General features: G+C 49.7%; 1 protein-coding gene across 2 annotated transcripts; it reads left to right on the top strand.

Moving 5' to 3' along the window:
• Positions 1 to 868: 868 nt before the first annotated feature.
• Positions 869 to 19,718, top strand: KLHDC4 (kelch domain containing 4). Of its 2 annotated transcripts, XM_044269915.1 has the most exons (12): positions 869 to 1,029; positions 1,145 to 1,236; positions 2,735 to 2,813; positions 8,427 to 8,525; positions 10,226 to 10,362; positions 10,733 to 10,825; positions 11,168 to 11,327; positions 15,666 to 15,735; positions 17,363 to 17,571; positions 18,021 to 18,414; positions 19,164 to 19,271; positions 19,344 to 19,718. In XM_044269915.1, the coding sequence occupies exons 1-12, from the start codon at positions 931 to 933 to the stop codon at positions 19,520 to 19,522; spliced, it is 1,719 nt and encodes a 572-aa protein (XP_044125850.1). In that variant the 5' UTR covers positions 869 to 930; the 3' UTR covers positions 19,523 to 19,718. The 2 variants fall into 2 exon arrangements, with proteins under 2 accessions (XP_044125850.1, XP_044125852.1); XM_044269917.1 differs by lacking the exons at positions 1,145 to 1,236; positions 2,735 to 2,813 and having other exon boundaries at positions 872 to 1,029.
• Positions 19,719 to 21,233: the final 1,515 nt, after the last annotated feature.

The following is a 21,233-nucleotide window of genomic DNA, read 5'->3' as shown; positions in this document are numbered from 1 at the left end:
CTGTATATACAATGGTCCTGTATACCTCTAGGACTGTATATACAATGGTGCTGTACACCTCTAGGACTGTATATACAATGGTCCTGTATACCTCTAGGACTGTATATACAATGGTGATGTACAACTCTAGGACTGTATATACAATGGTGCTGTATACCTCTATGACTGTATATACAATGGTGCTGTACACCTCTAGGACTGTATATACAATGGTGCTGTATACCTCTGACTGTATATACAATGGTGCTGTATACCTCTGACTGTATATACAATGGTGATGTACACCTCTAGGACTGTATATACAATGGTGATGTATACCTCTAGGACTGTATATACAATGGTGCTGTACACCTCTAGGACTGTATATACAATGGTGATGTACAACTCTAGGACTGTATATACAATGGTGCTGTATACCTCTATGACTGTATATACAATGGTGCTGTATACCTCTGACTGTATATACAATGGTGCTGTATACCTCTGACTGTATATACAATGGTGCTGTACACCTCTAGGACTGTATATACAATGGTGCTGTATACCTCTAGGACTGTATATACAATGGTGCTGTATACCTCTAGGACTGTATATACAATGGTGCTGTATACCTCTAGGACTGTATATACAATGGTGCTGTATACCTCTAGGACTGTATACACGATGGTTCTCTTCACCTCCATGGCAGTTCTCTGGGACTTGTAGTCCTTCATCACCTCACACTTGGAATATCCAGGACGCATTTGAATCTGTCACAATCAGGTCACGTGACTCGCCTTTTGTGGGGAAACCTCGGTCATGTGACTCGGCGTCAGCCCGCCCTTGCTGACACAGGGTCACGTGGTGGTTTTGACGTCACCTGTCTCCGCCGTGTCGCACACTGATGACGTCACTCCAGGCTGGTCAGTAGTGTGCAGGAGGGAGAACATCATGGGGAAGAAAGGGAAGAAGGAGAAGAAGGTGAAGGGGGCGGAGAAGACGGCGGCTAAGATGGAGAAGAAAGTCTCCAAGAGGTCCAAAAAGGATGAGGTGAGAACGGTGTCTGAAGAGCCGCACCTCTGTCTGCTCACTGTAACCTTGAGGTGGTGCAGTGGGGGGCCCATTCAGGGGTCATTCCGTCAGCGTCTTCCCTCTGTGTCCGCAGGACGACCTGGAGGCGTTAATCGCAGAGTTCCAGTCACTGGACGCCAAGAAAACGCAAGTGGTGGAGACGGCGTGTCCGCCCCCGAGCGCCAGGTAAGAGGCCGACTGACGGCACAGGCTGAGCTGCAGCGCCCAGTACCACACACCGCGGGCTGAGCCACAGCGCCCAGTACCACACACCGCGGGCTGAGCCGCAGCGCCACACACCGCGGGCTGAGCCGCGCCGCCCAGCGCCGCACACCGCGGGGCTGAGCCGCGCCGCCCAGCGCCGCACGCCGCGGGGCTGAGCCACGCCGCAGGGCTGAGCCGCGACGCCCGCCGAGGGGCTGAGCCGCGACGCCCGCCGAGGGGCTGAGCCCCGCCGCCCGCCGCGGGGCTGAGCCGCGCCGCCCGCCGCGGGGCTGAGCCGCGCCGCGGGGCTGAGCCGCGCCGCCCGCCGCGGGGCTGAGCCGCGCCGCCCGCCGCGGGGCTGAGCCGCGCCGCCCGCCGCGGGGCTGAGCCGCGCCGCCCGCCGCGGGGCTGAGCCGCGCCGCCCAGCGCCGCACACCGCGGGGCTGAGCCGCGCCGCCCAGCACCGCACACCGCGGGGCTGAGCCGCGCCGCCATAGCATAGCACAAGATAGGGTTAGATACACAGCTCAGCAGACAGTATCACACAGGATACCCATCTCATGACAGGATTAGATACACCGCCCAGTATCTCACACCAAAGACTAATCCTGTCATGAGATGGGTATCCTGTGTGATATTTTTTGCTGAGCTGTGTATCTAATCCTATCCGGTGTTATACTGTCTGCTGTGCTGTGTATCTAAGTCTATGGTGTGAGGATTAGATACACAGCTCAGCAGACGGTATCACACTGGGGAGGATTAGATACACAGCTCAGCAGACGGTATCACACTGGGGAGGATTAGATACACAGCTCAGCAGACGGTATCACACTGGGGAGGATTAGATACACAGCTCAGCAGACGGTATCACACTGGGGAGGATTAGACACACAGCTCAGCAGACAGTATCACACAGGATAGGATTAGATACACAGCTCAGCAGACGGTATCACACAGGACAGGATTAGATACACAGCTCAGCAGACGGTATCACACAGGACGGGATTAGATACACAGCTCAGCAGACGGTATCACACAGGACGGGATTAGATACACAGCTCAGCAGACGGTATCACACAGGACGGGATTAGATACACAGCTCAGCAGACGGTATCACACAGGACGGGATTAGATACACAGCTCAGCAGACGGTATCACACAGGACGGGATTAGATACACAGCTCAGCAGACGGTATCACACAGGACAGGATTAGATACACAGCTCAGCAGACGGTATCACACAGGATGCGATTAGATACACAGCTCAGCAGGCGGTATCACACAGGACGGGATTAGATACATGACGTAGCGGACAGTACCACACGCACACCGCGGGTTGAGATACGCCGCCCAGTACCACACACACACCGCGGGCTGAGATGCATGACGTAGCGGACAGTATCACATATGATAGGCTTAGATACGTGGCGTAGAGTCCCTGCAGATGGTTGCACATTATTGTGCGGTTTCTCTCCTCCAGGCTGAACGCTTCTCTGACTCCGCACCCCGAGAAGGACGAGCTGATTCTCTTTGGAGGTGAATATTTCAATGGCCAAAAAGTAAAGTATTTCTTCATTTTACTACCATTTTATGTGTGTTTTGTAAGACGACTGAGGGGCACTACAGATCCCAGCACAGCTGTCACAGGGCACGTCTCGGTATCTGTTGTCAGGACACAGGCCTAGTTATCTGACAGCGAGGAGTTCTGCCGTTTTCGGTCACGGCTTGTTTGTCAGTTTTCTGGAGTAAAATAGACATTTGTGTTACTTTAGAGATTTTCCTCTACTTTTGCTCCTTTTTTGAAAGGGGGTGGGGCCCAGTGGTGGGGGTGGGGCCCAGTGCTGGGGGTGGGGCCCAGTGCTGGGGGTGGGGCCCAGTGGTGGGGGTGGGGCCACCTCCGCCTGACAGATTAGTCATTTATTCCAGAAAATTGTCCTAATTGTCCACTCCAGCTCATGGCTGCCATATATTTCAGTTTGGCCTCTGAGGATCGGTCTTATTAAGGCTGGGTTCACACGGGCGAGATTTCCGCGCAGGTGCAATGCGGGAGTTGAACGCATTGCACCCGCACTGAATCCGGACCCATTCATTTCTATGGGGCTGTGCACATGAGCAGTGATTTTCACGCAATGCAGGCCCCATATAAGTAAATGGGGCTGCCTGAGAATCGCAAGCAAGTGCGGATGCGGTGCGATTTTCACGCCTGGTTGCTGAGACGATACTCTATTCACTGTATTATTTTCCCTTATAATAGCATTCCTAATACAGAATACATAGTAGAAGGTCAATTGAGGGTTAAAAAAAATTAACTCGCCTCCTCCTTTTGATCTCTTCTTACTTCTTTAATCATGAGCTGCCGGCTAAAGGACCTGTGGTGACGTCACATCACATGGTCCAACCACATGGTCCATCACCGCGATGAGCTCAGTGACGTCACCACAGGTCCTGAAGAAAGAACAGGAGGCCGGCAGCTACGCGATCAACTGGAGGAGGGGAGTTAATATTATTATTTTTTTTAACCCTCAATTGACCTTGTACTAAGCGTTCTGTATTAAAGAATGCTATTATTTTCCCTTATAACCATGTTAAAATAATTACATCCACACAACACCTGAAAACCTGAACGCCCGTGTGAATCCAGCCTAAATCTGCCGCTTTGAGTTTCATTTCCCCCATTTTTAGGATCCGGATGCTCAGCCCATCCATACCTGTCCTGAACTTCTCACAGCTGAGGGTTTGTTACAATGTATCAGTCTAGAGGATTGTCTATTTCTGTGTTTCTGAACCTTTTCATGCCAATTACCTCCAGGGAAGGGCACAATGCTCGGTGTTAGGCCTCATGCACACGAACGTACTTTGTTTCCGTGTCCGTTCAGTTTTTTTTACGGCTAGGATGCGGACTCGTTCATTGCAATGGGTCCTCAAAATATGCGGACAGCACACCGTGTGCTGTCCGCATCAGTATGTCCGTTCCGTAGCTCCGCCAAAAATATAACATGTCCTATTCTTGTCCTTTTTAGGCATTGTTACAACTGATCCGCATATGGATGTCATCCGCTTTTTTTTTTTTTGCGGACCGCAAAACACATGCAGTCGTGTGCCTGTAGCCTTAGGAACATGTTCTGGGCCTCTGCCAGCAGTTCCTTCAGATTTGATGGAAAACATAGCTCCAAAATGGCAGACTCCACATTAGGACCCGTGATGGATGACTATTATGTTTGAAATGACATTCGGCACCACCAAACATACAGGAGACACAGCCCATACCTCTGACATCCAGCGACGTTCTCTTTCCTCCATGATGACTTCTTGCAGCCGTCACCAGCGTTTGTCACAGACTTCTTAGGTTTCTACTTTTTCATCATCCTCCTCACCTTCTGAACGCTTCATCCTGGCAACCCTAATACTGTGCCCCCCAATACTACACTGTAGAAGCGGATAGTCCCCCTGAAAATACGATTAGCACACAGATAGTGCCACCTACAAAAATTATTGTCACATAATGTCCCCCAAAAATAATTGTGCAAAGCTGATACTGTCGTGGTGCCCCCACAGTAATAGGGCTCCCGATATCAATAATTCTCTGTCCCCTGCAGTGCCCCCAATAGTAATTGTGTCCCCCAGTAGTACTAATGCTGCATATAGCGCCCTCACAAGTAATAAAACCTCCATAATGTGGACCAGTAGATAACATGCGACCTTATAGTGCCGCCAGTAGTGCTAATGTCCCTAGTTATAATGATGACCAAATAAGGCTGCCCCGAGGTGCCAAAGGAAAATGGCAAAATCGGTTACACACCTCATCCGGCTTCATGCCGCTGTCTGCGCCTTGCCATGAGGGTGAACAGCAGGGAGACATTGGCCCCTGTGGCCCCTGCAGTACTCAGCCAGGATGGCGATAACAGTTGAGTGTCCCTGGCTCTGAACATTGCTGCATGCTAGAGCAGCCCCGCATAACCCCTCACCGACAACACTTACCCCTGGGGTACACGTGCCGCAGTTTGACAAACAGTGGTCTGTCCTACTGTAACAAACCCTCAGCTGTGATCAGCATTGGTTTGGGGTGGTTTTTCAGCCTTAGGATGACATGTGACAGATTCTCAATATGATGACATTTGCCGATTATGATGAGCGCTCTGTCTAATGGTTTTATTTCTCCCAGGGCTCACGCACACGACCGTGGATTTTGTCCGCATCCAATCTGCATTTTTAGCGGGTCAGCTGTGACCCCATTCACTTCAACGGGGCCACAAAAGATGCGGACAGCACACCGTGGTCTGTCTACATCTGCATGTCCGTTCCGTGCCTTCCGCCAAAAAATAAAACTTGTCCTATTCCACGTTACAGACCAGGACAGTTCTGTTACGGGCCGGCGGGAACGCGCACAGCGGATATCCGTGTTCTGCAATTAGCAGAGCGCAAAACAGGCAAAGGTCGTGTGCGTGAGCCCTTCTTTCTGGATTTACATTGTTATAGGTTTTTATACCGATCTTAGTGGCTTGGGCAAATGCCCGCCGTTTGTGAAAAAAGGAACCACCACAAAAAAACAACAAGAAAAATGGCTAAAAAAACCCCTGCAATTGTAGGATGACGACTAGAAGCCCCCTGAGTCCGTCTCTTGCGCCGGTCATATCATTAATCAGATACTGGCGGAGATCTGGAAATATCCGTTAGTCACCAGTCTGCACATTCTGGTCTCGGACTCGCCTGCGGATCCAGGGTCTCTAAGAGGGTTCATTGCTTAGTTTCAGAATTTAAATGCACCTTTTAAGGGGCCACTCGTCTAACTGCTGGGGTGAGCTGATCGGTGGTTTGCAGTGAGGAAGGTGCAGAATATGATGGAGCGTGCTGGGATGTCCCCATGTGATTAGATGCACGTCCGACAAGAAATGACTACACGTACCAGACATTACTGTACAAGAAGCTGTTTTTAACATGATCGCCACAAGAGGGCGCAGTGTATACAGCTACCGGCTCTGGGGATTCATCACCCACTAGATAGAAGATGCTTTATGGATAGCTAGATATGCCTCTAAAAATTACCACATACAGATTACCCATTAGAGGGCGCTCTGTATATACCCGGATATAACTGGAGAGTCACTACATAGAGGGCACTCTGGGTATAGCTCTGGAGAGTCACCACATAGAGATTGTCCATTAGAGGGCGCTCTGTATATACCCGGATATAACTGGAGAGTCACCACATAGAGATCACCCACTAGAGGACGCTCTGGATATAGCTCTGGAGAGTCACCACATAGAGATCACCCACTAGAGGGCGCTCTGGATATAGCTCCGGCGAGTCACCACATAGAGATTGTCCATTAGAGGGCGCTCTGTATATACCCGGATATAACTGGAGAGTCACCACATAGAGATCACCCACTAGAGGGCGCTCTGTATATACCCAGATATAACTGGAGAGTCAACACATAGAGATCACCCACTAGAGGGCGTCTGGATATAGCTCCGGAGAGTCACCACATAGAGATTGTCCTTTAGAGGGCGCTCTGTATATACCCGGATATAACTGGAGAGTCACCACATAGAGATCACCCACTAGAGGGCGCTCTGGATATAGCTCTGGAGAGTCACCACATAGAGATCACCCACTAGAGGGCGCTCTGGATATAGCTCCGGAGAGTCACCACATAGAGATCACCCACTAGAGGGCGCTCTGGATATAGCTCCGGAGAGTCACCACATAGAGATCACCCACTAGAGGGCGCTCTGGATATAACTGGAGAGTCACCACACAGTTATCACCCACTAGAGGGCGCTCTGGATATAGCTCCGGAGAGTCACCACATAGAGATCACCCACTAGAGGGCGCTCTGGATATAACTGGAGAGTCACCACACAGTTATCACCCACTAGAGGGCGCTCTGGATATAGCTCCGGAGAGTCACCACATAGAGATTGTCCACTAGAGGGCGCTCTGTATATACCCGGATATAACTGGAGAGTCACCACACAGTTATCACCCACTAGAGGGCGCTCTGGATATAGCTCCGGAGAGTCACCACATAGAGATTGTCCACTAGAGGGCGCTCTGTATATACCCGGATATAACTGGAGAGTCACCACATAGAGATCACCCACTAGAGGGCGCTCTGTATATACCCGGATATAACTGGAGAGTCACCACATAGAGATCACCCACTAGAGGGCGTCTGGATATAGCTCCGGAGAGTCACCACATAGAGATTGTCCATTAGAGGGCGCTCTGTATATACCCGGATATAACTGGAGAGTCACCACATAGAGATCACCCACTAGAGGGCGCTCTGGATATAACTGGAGAGTCACCACACAGTTATCACCCACTAGAGGGCGCTCTGGATATAGCTCCGGAGAGTCACCACATAGAGATCACCCACTAGAGGGCGCTCTGGATATAGCTCCGGAGAGTCACCACATAGAGATCACCCACTAGAGGGCGCTCTGGATATAGCTCCGGAGAGTCACCACAAAGTTATCACCCACTAGAGGGCGCTCTGGATATAGCTCCGGAGAGTCACCACATAGAGATCACCCACTAGAGGGCGCTCTGGATATAGCTCCGGAGAGTCACCACATAGAGATTGTCCATTAGAGGGCGCTCTGTATATACCCGGATATAACTGGAGAGTCACCACATAGAGATCACCCACTAGAGGGCGCTCTGTATATACCCGGATATAACTGGAGAGTCAACACATAGAGATCACCCACTAGAGGGCGTCTGGATATAGCTCCGGAGAGTCACCACATAGAGATCACCCACTAGAGGGCGCTCTGGATATAACTGGAGAGTCACCACACAGTTATCACCCACTAGAGGGCGCTCTGGATATAGCTCCGGAGAGTCACCACATAGAGATTGTCCATTAGAGGACGTTATCAGGTGTTAGTGTTCAGTCTTGACTTGGTTTGATGCACAACTTTTATTTTATCTTTTTTTGCAGCAACAACCAATATGGCTGCCATTAAAACTCATGTGTGCGCCTGTCTTACGTCACATAAGGAGTTAGATTTCCCATTTAATGGTGACAACCACTTTTAGAGATGCAATGGCAGCCGGACTGGTTGTCACCCAGGTGTACGGGACGTGTCCGGGAAAGCTGTGGAACAATTGTGCGAATATTCTTATTATATTAATTGGCTTCTCTTGTTTTTGTCTTTTCCAGACTTTCCTGTATAACGAGCTATACGTCTATAATATCAAGAAGAACGGCTGGAGCAAAGTGGACATCCCAAACCCGCCGCCACGACGCTGCGCTCATCAGGTAGTGCCCCCCTCCCCACTGCAGTGCATAGAATATTGCCAGATCTGTAGGAAAGGGTTAAGTTAGCCCCCCCGTCCTTTCCCACACACACATTAAGCCTGGACCACTTTCCATTCAGTAGTCGTATTGATTACTAAAGACGGCGGTTATTGGATCCTGGCGAATTACCCTCCCCCACCTCCGGTCCGGGCACGTTTATTACACCCTGGGGCTAATAGATGACTCATATGAAGGTGGGGGAGGGGTGGCATAGACCATTACATGGGGGAAGAGCAATCAGTTCCCTGAATTATACGGTAAGTTCCATCTTCATTCTTTTTGGGGGCAAATGACAACAAAATGGTTGGATTTCAATCTGATCCCCATTTGCCACCTTCACGTCACAATATACTTTGTGTTTTATATATTTTTTTCCATTTCCAAGATCCCTGCTTGCTGTCAGTGAATGAGAATATTCTTGCTAGCATCCAGAGCCTGGAAACCCATCATGACCTAATACTTCTCATAGCTTTGGGTTTAGCCTAGGCAATCGTCTGACACGTGTTACCTGCACCGATACATTGTAACAGACCGTGCTGCTGATGTTTTTAGCTCATAGAGCAGGGATCGGCAACAGTCAGCCCTCCAGCTGTTGTGAAACTATAATTCCCAGCATGCTCCATTCATTTCTATGTGAGTTCTTAGAGGAGCAGAGCAAGTATGCATGCTGAGAGTTGTAGTTTCTCAACAGCTGGATTGCCTACCCCTGTCATAGAGGATTGTGTAGACTGGATACAGCTGTAACAAACCCTCAGATGCGGGAGGGTCGGCATCGATGTGTCTATGCTGCAGGAGATGTGACAAAGTATAGGACATGTCCTAACAGGTGGACCACAGACCCATTGATGTCCACACGGCCGGTACCTGTGTTTTGTAAATCCACGGTATGCAGACCACAAAGCGTACAGTCGTGTGCTGACAGCAAGCAGAGATCCTGAAAATGATGAGGAGGGGAAACACAGCGCTTTTCATTCTGCAGAGGTTTAGCCCGAATTACATTGGACTAAGTGATCGGGATTTGGAAATTTTGGAGCTTCTGGTTGATTTTGCCTGCGGATCAGGGATGGCTGCACTGCGGCATTGCAGCAGTTAATTCTGCTTTGATGCCTGTTGATCCGGTAATGCTAGGGTAGGGATTCTGGCACGGACGCCGGGGTTTCCATCCTCCCCTTGTCACATTGCGGAGAGTGCTGTACGCTTAATGAGTGGGTGTCCCGATTGCAAAGCAGCGAGAGGAGATGTGGGCGTCCAGGGCGATGACAGGCGCAGCACAGAGGCTTCTTCACCATCATCTTAAAGAGCCCACGGCCCGGAGGATACAGCTGGGGCTGAAGATCCAGAGGGACACAATGGGGCATTCTGGGGGGTCAAGCAAGACAAAAACCGTATCAAAATCAGAGCACTGAAAACGTTTACGATGGAGAAGTTGCCCTGCAGTTGTGCTCTATACGGCGAATCTGGGCGACTAGTGGCATCTTGTGTGTGACCCGCCTGCCCGGGCATCGCTCTGGTGGAGAGGAGTAATCATGAGTCTCTTCCACTAATGAGACTGACCTGCGCAGGGGGCGATGAATTAGGAGATGTAATACTACAAGTGGGCCGATACAATGTAACACGATGTATCTCCTCCCCCGTCTCCCCGTGTCTTCCTCTCTTGGCAGGCTGCGGCGGTTCCTCAGGCCGGGGGGCAGCTGTGGGTCTTCGGAGGGGAGTTTGCGTCTCCTGATGGGGACCAGTTTTACCACTACAAGGACCTCTGGGTGCTTCACCTCAATACGAAGACCTGGGAGCAGATCAAGTAAGATATGAGGGGATGGTCAGAGCTTCTCCCTCCATGATACAATGTGTAGACCCTCCCCCGTGGTAATAATGGCCCTGAATCTATAGCTCATGGTATCACAACCCCCATCCGGTAGATCCTGGTCACTTATCTTTTGATTTACATAACTGAACTTGGAAAGCTGAGTGACAGCGCTGTTAATAGGCAGATATATAAAGTTACATCCCCCGCTCCCATGGAGCTGCATCACTAGGCCGACTGGTGACAACTCTATTGGTTGTCACCCAACTTTACCAGAAACAGATAGGTTAAGACTGGGGATGAGTGCAGGTGTCTACGCCTTCAGGGATGGAGATGTTGATGCGTCACGTCCTTGTCTCCTGCGCAGATCTCCGGGAGGACCGTCTGGGAGGAGCGGACATCGCATGGTGTATGTGAAGAGGCAGCTGATAGTGTTTGGAGGATTCCATGAAAGCACACGGTGAGAGTTGTAGTCTATGATGTGCCCATCCTCTGACCCAGACATGCCATAGACAAGAAGATAAAGATCCCTCTGGACAGTGGAGATCTGCTCATCACTGCCTTTGACAGTAGAGCTGTTGTGAACTACTACTCCCATCATAGACTTGCAGCTTTTTATGACATGCTAGTAGTTGTAGTTTCCCAGAGAACCATGTTTGGTGTAGAGCTGTATTGATGCGTCCCCTGTCCTTATTCTGTCCCCAGGCTCCACCTTCTCCAAAGTGCCTGCCCCCCCCCCCCCCTTTCCTCCAATGGATCTCTGCTTGCTGGCAGTGAATTGAATAATTTTTCTTCTGTCTAGGGATTACATATGTTATAATGATGTGTACACATTTAACCTGGACACCTTTACATGGTCCAAGATCTCACCATCGGGCACCGGCCCCTCACCGCGGTCAGGATGTCAGCTGACCACCACCCAGGATGGGAGCATTGTTATCTATGGTGGCTATTCTAAACAGGTGAGAAGAAAGGGGGGCAGTAGCCCCAAAATAAGAAGCTGGTAGCTGATGTCCATCACATGCATAAAGGCTCTAGAGGTACGGTCATCCTCTCCCCTGAAATGGCTGACAACAGGGGGCAATAGATTGTATTCTCCTGTCCTACAGTCATCCTCTCCTCTGAAATGGCTGATAACAGGGGCAATAGACTGTATTCTCCTGTCCGACAGTCATCCTCTCCCCTGAAATGGCTGATAACGGGGCAATAGACTGTATTCTCCTGTCCTACGGTCATCCTCTCCCCTGAAATGACTGATAACAGGGGGCAATAGACTGTATTCTCCTGTCCTACAGTCATCCTCTCCCCTGAAATGGCTGATAACAGGGGGCAATAGACTGTATTCTCCTGTCCTACAGTCATCCTCTCCCCTGAAATGGCTGATAACAGGGGCAATAGACTGTATTCTCCTGTCCTACAGTCATCCTCTCCCCTGAAATGGCTGATAACAGGGAGCAATAGACTGTATTCTCCTGTCCTACAGTCATCCTCTCCCCTGAAATGGCTGATAACAGGGGGCAATAGATTGTATTCTCCTGTCCTACAGTCATCCTCTCCCTGAAATGGCTGATAACAGGGGGCAATAGACTGTATTCTCCTGTCCTACAGTCATCCTCTCCTCTGAAATGGCTGATAACAGGGGCAATAGACTGTATTCTCCTGTCCTACAGTCATCCTCTCCCTCTGAAATGGCTGATAACAGGGGGCAATAGACTGTATTCTCCTGTCCTACAGTCATCCTCTCCTCTGAAATGGCTGATAACAGGGGCAATAGACTGTATTCTCCTGTCCTACAGTCATCCTCTCCTCTGAAATGGCTGATAACAGGGGCAATAGACTGTATTCTCCTGTCCTACAGTCATCCTCTCCTCTGAAATGGCTGATAACAGGGAGCAATAGACTGTATTCTCCTGTCCTACAGTCATCCTCTCCTCTGAAATGGCTGATAACAGGGGGCAATAGACTGTATTCTCCTGTCCTACAGTCATCCTCTCCCTGAAATGGCTGATAACAGGGAGGCAATAGACTGTATTCTCCTGTCCTACAGTCATCCTCTCCTCTGAAATGGCTGATAACAGGGGAGCAATAGACTGTATTCTCCTGTCCTACAGTCATCCTCTCCCCTGAAATGGCTGATAACAGGGGCAATAGACTGTATTCTCCTGTCCTACAGTCATCCTCTCCTCTGAAATGGCTGATAACAGGGGGCAATAGACTGTATTCTCCTGTCCTACAGTCATCCTCCCCCCTGAAATGGCTGATAACAGGGGCAATAGACTGTATTCTCCTGTCCTACAGTCATCCTCCCCCTGAAATGGCTGATAACAGGGGCAATAGACTGTATTCTCCTGTCCTACAGTCATCCTCTCCCCTGAAATGGCTGATAACAGGGGGCAATAGACTGTATTCTCCTGTCCTACAGTCATCCTCTCCCCTGAAATGGCTGATAACAGGGGGCAATAGACTGTATTCTCCTGTCCTACAGTCATCCTCTCCCCTGAAATGGCTGATAACAGGGAGCAATAGACTGTATTCTCCTGTCCTACAGTCATCCTCTCCCCTGAAATGGCTGATAACAGGGGGCAATAGACTGTATTCTCCTGTCCTACAGTCATCCTCTCCCCTGAAATGGCTGATAACAGGGGGCAATAGACTGTATTCTCCTGTCCTACAGTCATCCTCTCCCCTGAAATGGCTGATAACAGGGGGCAATAGACTGTATTCTCCTGTCCTACAGTCATCCTCTCCCCTGAAATGGCTGATAACAGGGGCAATAGACTGTATTCTCCTGTCCTACAGTCATCCTCTCCCCTGAAATGGCTGATAACAGGGAGCAATAGACTGTATTCTCCTGTCCTACAGTCATCCTCTCCCCTGAAATGGCTGATAACAGGGGGCAATAGACTGTATTCTCCTGTCCTACAGTCATCCTCTCCCCTGAAATGGCTGATAACAGGGGCAATAGACTGTATTCTCCTGTCCTACAGTCATCCTCTCCCCTGAAATGGCTGATAACAGGGGGCAATAGACTGTATTCTCCTGTCCTACAGTCATCCTCTCCCCTGAAATGGCTGATAACAGGGGGCAATAGACTGTATTCTCCTGTCCTACAGTCATCCTCTCCCCTGAAATGGCTGATAACAGGGGGCAATAGACTGTATTCTCCTGTCCTACAGTCATCCTCTCCCCTGAAATGGCTGATAACAGGGGCAATAGACTGTATTCTCCTGTCCTACAGTCATCCTCTCCCCTGAAATGGCTGATAACAGGGGGCAATAGACTGTATTCTCCTGTCCTACAGTCATCCTCTCCCCTGAAATGGCTGATAACAGGGGGCAATAGACTGTATTCTCCTGTCCTACAGTCATCCTCTCCCCTGAAATGGCTGATAACAGGGGCAATAGACTGTATTCTCCTGTCCTACAGTCATCCTCTCCCCTGAAATGGCTGATAACAGGGGGCAATAGACTGTATTCTCCTGTCCTACAGTCATCCTCTCCCCTGAAATGGCTGATAACAGGGGGCAATAGACTGTATTCTCCTGTCCTACAGTCATCCTCTCCCCTGAAATGGCTGATAACAGGGGGCAATAGACTGTATTCTCCTGTCCTACAGTCATCCTCTCCCCTGAAATGGCTGATAACAGGGGCAATAGACTGTATTCTCCTGTCCTACAGTCATCCTCTCCCCCTGAAATGGCTGATAACAGGGGGCAATAGACTGTATTCTCCTGTCCTACAGTCATCCTCTCCCCTGAAATGGCTGATAACAGGGGGCAATAGACTGTATTCTCCTGTCCTACAGTCATCCTCTCCCCTGAAATGGCTGATAACAGGGGCAATAGATTGTATTCTCCTGTCCTACAGTCATCCTCTCCCCTGAAATGGCTGATAACAGGGGGCAATAGACTGTATTCTCCTGTCCTACAGTCATCCTCTCCCCCTGAAATGGCTGATAACAGGGGGCAATAGACTGTATTCTCCTGTCCTACAGTCATCCTCTCCCCCTGAAATGGCTGATAACAGGGGCAATAGACTGTATTCTCCTGTCCTACAGTCATCCTCTCCCCTGAAATGGCTGATAACAGGGGGCAATAGACTGTATTCTCCTGTCCTACAGTCATCCTCTCCCCTGAAATGGCTGATAACAGGGGCAATAGACTTGTATTCTCCTGTCCTACAGTCATCCTCTCCCCTGAAATGGCTGATAACAGGGGCAATAGACTGTATTCTCCTGTCCTACAGTCATCCTCTCCCCTGAAATGGCTGATAACAGGGGGCAATAGACTGTATTCTCCTGTCCTACAGTCATCCTCTCCCCTGAAATGGCTGATAACAGGGGGCAATAGACTGTATTCTCCTGTCCTACAGTCATCCTCTCCCCTGAAATGGCTGATAACAGGGGCAATAGACTGTATTCTCCTGTCCTACAGTCATCCTCTCCCTCTGAAATGGCTGATAACAGGGAGCAATAGACTGTATTCTCCTGTCCTACAGTCATCCTCTCCTCTGAAATGGCTGATAACAGGGAGCAATAGACTGTATTCTCCTGTCCTACAGTCATCCCTCTCCCCTGAAATGGCTGATAACAGGGAGCAATAGACTGTATTCTCCTGTCCTACAGTCATCCTCTCCCCTGAAATGGCTGATAACAGGGGCAATAGACTTGTATTCTCCTGTCCTACAGTCATCCTCTCCCCTGAAATGGCTGATAACAGGGGCAATAGACTTGTATTCTCCTGTCCTACAGTCACCTCTCCCCTGAAATGGCTGATAACAGGGGGCAATAGACTGTATTCTCCTGTCCTACAGTCATCCTCTCCCCTGAAATGGCTGATAACAGGGGGCAATAGACTGTATTCTCCTGTCCTACAGTCATCCTCTCCCCTGAAATGGCTGATAACAGGGGGCAATAGACTGTATTCTCCTGTCCTACAGTCATCCTCTCCCCTGAAATGGCTGATAACAGGGAGCAATAGACTGTATTCTCCTGTCCTACAGTCATCCTCTCCCCTGAAATGGCTGATAACAGGGGGCAATAGACTGTATTCTCCTGTCCTACAGTCATCCTCTCCCCTGAAATGGCTGATAACAGGGGGCAATAGACTGTATTCTCCTGTCCTACAGTCATCCTCTCCCCTGAAATGGCTGATAACAGGGAGCAATAGACTGTATTCTCCTGTCCTACAGTCATCCTCTAGCCGGCCTGACATGGCTGATAACAGGGGGCTGCACATGGGGAGACTTTGGATTAGTGTCCCATTAAAGCCCCCAATCCGTGTGTAATTTGTGTGTCTGCAGAGAGTGAAGAAGGATGTGGATAAAGGCACCGTTCACACGGACATGTTCCTTCTGAAGATGGAGGCTGCAGGTGAGTCGCTCGCTGCCGCTTTCTCCTCGTCTCCTCCCAGGTAATAAATGGAGGGTGACAACTTCTGCTGTTGACCTTTACAGCATCCAAAAAGGTTGTCATCCAGTTTCCCCGAGTGAATTGAATATGTGTCAGTCTTCACTGTAAATATGTAATTCTATTAATGAATCAGGATGAACAGTGCTAAGAACTTGTGCTTGTATTAACCCTGTGGTCACTGGACTGCTCTGTGGCTGTGATGCCCAGGGGTCCCGACTCCCGGAGCAGCCATTACAATGTTATAGTCCTATCTGTGGATTTACGTCCTGAAGATATGAGATGTAAGATTGTAGTTCTCGCCCTGTGCGGCTGTGTCATGTCTCCAGGGGCGGCGCTGCCTTCCCTCAGCCCACACAGCAGCCTTCAGCTGGTAAACAGTTTGATGCCAGGCTTGCTAACCAGTAATTACAGACTGTAACTTGGGAGACAATCAGTAAGGAGGGTCCCGGGGGGCTGCATAACCAGGGGGCGATATCAGTGTGCGACTAGCAGCTCCTTATGTTTCATGCTGCAAAATCACGTCCACGTGCAACTCCCATCATCCGAATTTCACCCTGGGAAAGGGGGCATGTGAACCCCAATTATTACAGTATTTAATGAAATGTTCTGCAACTTCCTAATACTGTAGACTCTGCTCTTTAGTTCCAGACGTTTTAAAGATCTCTGCTTGCTGTCAGTAAAGAGGAACGCTCTTCTTTACACCTTTGAAGGTTTGTTACAATTGTATCCAGTCTCGGGAATCCTCCATGAGATGCATTGTAGCAGACGCAGAGGTTTGTGCTGCTCACGGAGGATTGTCCAGACTCGATACATTGTAACAAACTCTCAGCCATATTGCCCTAAGGGCACTTTCACACTAGCGGTTTTGTTTTCCAGTATTGAGTTCCGTCACAGGGGGTCAATACCGGGAAAAAAAAAGATCAGTTTTATCCTAATGCATTCTGAATGGAGAGCAATCCGTCCAGGATGCATCAGTTCAGTCCCTCTTACGTTTTTTGGACAGAGAAAATATCGCAGCATGCCGCAGTTTTCTCTCCGGCCAAAAATACTGATCACTTGCCGTAATTCCGGATCCGGCATTAATTTCCATTGAAATGTATTAGTGCCGTATCCGGAATTAAGTGTTCCAGCAAAACGGATCCAGCTTTCCGGTTTGCGCATGCAGAGACCTTTAAAAATGCAAAAAAAAAAATTATACCGGATCCGTTTTTCCAGATGACACTGGAGAGACGGATCCGGTATTTCAATGCATTTGTCAGGGAAGAAGTCATTTTCCCCTAAAATGTGAGCTATCCAGTGACTGAATCTTTTCTTGGTTTTATCTGTTTCTGGAAAAGCTGGGTGACACAAATACGGCTGCTGCCATAACTTTGTCACTCAGTTTTCTCAGTCCCGACTTACTCTCATGTTCCTCCAGATTCGGGAGTCTGGGAGCGTTGGGTGACCCCTGTTGGAGCTGTGATGGCAGCCATCTGGTCACCCAGCTTTCCTAGGAAGGGATAAAACAAAGAAGTGGCTGAGCAGGCGATGTGTCCGTGTGATGGAAAACTACAAGTCCCATCATCCTCATTCTTCATCATCTCTCCAGATAAATGGACATGGAGTCGTCTGAACCCCTCCGGCGTGAAGCCCACCCCCAGGACCGGCTTCTCCATGGCCGTGGGACCCAACAACCGCAGCGTTCTCTTTGGAGGGGTCTACGATGAGGAAGAGGAGGAAACCATAGAAGGAGACTTCTACAACGACCTTTACTTCCACGACCAGGCCAAGAATCGGTGGTTTGCTGCTCAGATGAAGGTGGGTCCATCTGCCGCACTGCATTCTGGGAAATCATCTCCTACAATGCACGACAGTAGGGGGCAGCACTGAGAAATGAATTTGGGAGAATTTTGAGTGCAGCTTTGGATGTGAATAGAGAAGAAATGTCAGTTTTACTGCTGAATTAAAGGGGTTTTCTGGTTTAGTCCTGCGACTTTCCTATGTTTACATTGAAATGCCTCTCCATTTGCAATATCTCTCTGCTTGTTGTCATTGAATAGACATATTCTTGTGTACATTTATAAATTGAAAACCTGTTCTGACCCAGTATTTCTCACAGCTGAGGGGTTGTCACAATTGATTCCAGTCTGGAGAGGCCTCTGGGCTCCAGACTGATACACTGTAACAAACTATCAGGACAGAAGATGGGTTTAGCTTATAAAACCGAGATCTCTCGTGTGATGTCTTCACCTCTGATATTTCTCCAGCGACATAAATCCGATCGGAAGAGGAGGCGGCGCGGAGAGAAGACTGTGGAGGCGGAAGCCTCGGAGGCCGGAGCTCAGAGCGCGGCAGAACCCGTCGAGGTGGTGAAGGAAGTGGTGGCTGAAGACGGGACAGTGATGACCATCAAGCAGGTGATCTCCAGCCAGGCTGCTGAGGAGGACAGCGAGGAGGAAGAAGAGCCTGAGGAGGAAGCTGCTGGGCCGCAGGTGGAGCCCAGCCCAAGGTCCAGCTCCATGACGGCCATCAAGCAGGGCGTCCTCTACGTGTACGGCGGGATGTTCGAAGTCGGCGACCGACAGTTCACGCTGAATGACCTGTACAGCCTAGACCTGCACAAGATGGAAGAATGGAAGGTGCTGGTGGAGATGGATCCAAGTAAGTGCACGTGGTGGTGAGGGCGGCCGTGCCTGCCCCGAGATCACACAGGGAGAAGTCAATAATGCATCATCATTCGAGATTTTGCGTTTCGCCATATTCAAAAGGTCTGCTTGCTGTAAGCGAATTGTAACCTACAAAGGTGTAGTATCAGAGCTATCCCCTCTAATGCGCACTGCACCTGCATGGGGGTCTGGACAGGATTTCTGCCTTTGAATCTATGTTCACACTCGCTGACAGCAAGCAGAGATTTTGACAACCATGGCGATTTTAAGCACAGAGTTAGTAAATAGTTACATAGCTTTTATTTAAAGGGATACTCCCTTTTACGCATTAATGGCATATCTCTAGGAGAGGAGTCGGCAATCTCTGGCACTATTGTGAAACCACAACTCCCAGCATTCACACTTACTTAGCTGTGCTTGGAACTCCCATAGAACTGAATGGAGCATACTGGGAGTTGTAGTTTCACAACAGCTGCAGGTTGCTGACTGCTTTATTGTAGGTGGCGGACTGACTTCTTGACTTCCAGCAATTTTGTCCCATAGACTTAAAGTTTTATCTGCAATACCACAAACAACCTACAGACGGGGGTGGCGCTGTTTTTGGAGAGCCGCCACGTTGTTTCAGTCCTGGGGCTTGTAGCCTCTCCAACAGCTGGAGAGACGCAGGACATAGAGCAATTTCTGAACGGCAACATTGTAACAGTCGCTGTGATAACGGTAACATTTTATCATGGTTTGCTGCAGAGACCCAGGAATGGTTGGGCGAATCGGACTCTGAGGGTGAAGAGGAGGAAGAAGAAGGTGCCGAGGGAGGAGAGGAGGATGAAGAAGAGGAGAGCGAGGAGGAGAGCGGTGAGTGCAGGGACCTGTGCGGTGACCGCTCATCTGAAGTAGACATATTCTGAGTATTACTATTATTTGCAGATGAAGAAGAGCACCCCCCGGTGGAGCCCCACGAGAAGTACTCCGATTATTTACCCCGCACAGAACCGCACTGGATTCAGCTCGCTCGGGCAAACATGGGCCCCGAAGCCAAAGAGAAGAAAGTTCTTAAAGTGGCGCACGCCATGGCGAAGACGTTTTACGAGTTTAGGGATAAATAAGAACATGGGGGACAATGTGGTGACAGCAGCCCCGTCCGCGGGAGGCCGCTGCCGCCATAGTGCAGGGGACGAGCCCATCTTTGTGTGGACTCGGGGGAGTTTCCATAAACTGAGGTTTGAAATAAGTGGCCGCCCATCGTAAAGTGGCTGTGTTTTTTTTTGGCGCATTAAACGAAGACCATGAAATTCCATTAATCTGGCATCTGATAATCCCAAAAAGTCTGTAGAGCCGACGCTCGCTTCAGTTTAACAAATGGAATTGTTTCGTAGGTTTTTTGATCGCCTGATGATCCGGCGTTGTGCTGGCGCTCTGTTCTCGGGCTGCTCTCTGCAGTGACCAGTAGGGGGCGCACAGAGGAAGCGCCTGCCAGCGGCCTGTCTGATGCAACGTGAGACAAACAACGCTCGTCCCTGCGGACGCTTCTCTCCGTATCCCTGACATCTCGCTGCTGTGCCAACCTCACGGCTTTAACCCTTTCATCTCCTCTCCTGTAAGTGAAAATATAGAAATTTCATTTCCGTTTCCCTGTGCAATAACGGGAGACTTTATGGCTGTCCACCGGAGGAAGTGTGGTGTCGGTTAGCCGCGGGCCACCCTCGTCAAGATGGCTGCTGACTGCTCCCCCTGTTTTGCGATAGTGGAAAGGTCACTTGCAGCTTTTTTTTCTCCAGTGACCCATTCAAGTCAATGGGTCCGTGAAAGAACACGGATGCACACAAGATTGGCATCCATGTCCGTTTCTCTGCGGCCGTAGGTTACTTTCATACAGACAGATCCGTCTGCATAAAAGCTTTTTCAGAGCTGAGTTTTCACTTTGAGGGGTTAATTGTGCTGATCACGGCCCCCTGTAAGAGATCGGGTGCTGCCAGGCAGCAGGGGGCAGTCATGTACACAGTACTTAGTGTATTCTAACCTGAAGCGTCCCCATCACCATGAGAACGCCTCTGTGTTAGAATATACTGTCGGATCTGAGTTTCACAATCTAACTCAAATCCGATGGTATATTCTAACATAGAGGTGTTCCCATGGTGATGGGGACGCTTCAAGTTAAAATATACCATCGGATTGGAGAAAACTCTGATCCGATGGTATAAAAGGGACTCCAGACTTTACATTGAAAGTCAATGGGGGACGGATCCGTTTGCAGTTGCACCATATTGTGTCAACGTCAAACGGATCCGTCCCCATTGACTTGCATTGTAATTCAGGACGGATCTGTTTGGCTCCGCACGGCCAGGCGGACACCAAAACGACTTTTTTTTTTTCATCTCCGTGGATCCTCCAAAAATCAAGGAAGACCCACGGACGAAAAAACGGTCACGGATCACGGACCTACGGACCCCGTTTTTGCAGACCTTAAAAAAACAAACTGTCGTGTGCATGAGGCCTTAGACAGCGATTAAGATTTATTTTAGAGGAGCCCTTTAAATGGTCCAGGATGTGGTTTATCAGCTGGGGATGAGTGATCCATTCGGCTCTGCTACATCTGTCCTTACATCCTAACTTATAGTTATACGGTTCTGTGTGCGGCGGCGGCCGTCTATAACAAGGCTTTTCATGAAACACTTCCCTTCCCTGGAACCTCGAGGATCGTCGTCCACAGTCACCTCTTGAGTCCTATCTCTGCTCCCGCACCAGAATGGAGCGTCGGGCGGATGCTGAAGACCCCACTTCTCCAGAGTCCTCCAGTAATCGCAGGAGACGAGTGTT

This window comes from Bufo gargarizans, chromosome 10, assembly GCF_014858855.1.
Source record: "Bufo gargarizans isolate SCDJY-AF-19 chromosome 10, ASM1485885v1, whole genome shotgun sequence".
NCBI lineage: Eukaryota > Metazoa > Chordata > Amphibia > Anura > Bufonidae > Bufo > Bufo gargarizans.
The sequence above is the reverse complement of the archived record's forward strand: the minus strand, read 5'-3'. Positions and strand labels throughout refer to the sequence as shown.

Bases quoted from the DNA above. Each gene is read 5' to 3' on its own strand.
- KLHDC4 (XM_044269915.1), top strand. From the start codon at position 931: ATGGGGAAGAAAGGGAAGAAGGAGAAGAAGGTGAAGGGGGCGGAGAAG. The intron at 10,826-11,167 runs GTGAGAGTTGTA...TCTTCTGTCTAG, and splicing joins GGATTCCATGAAAGCACACG to GGATTACATATGTTATAATG. The intron at 11,328-15,665 runs GTGAGAAGAAAG...GTGTGTCTGCAG, and splicing joins ATGGTGGCTATTCTAAACAG to AGAGTGAAGAAGGATGTGGA.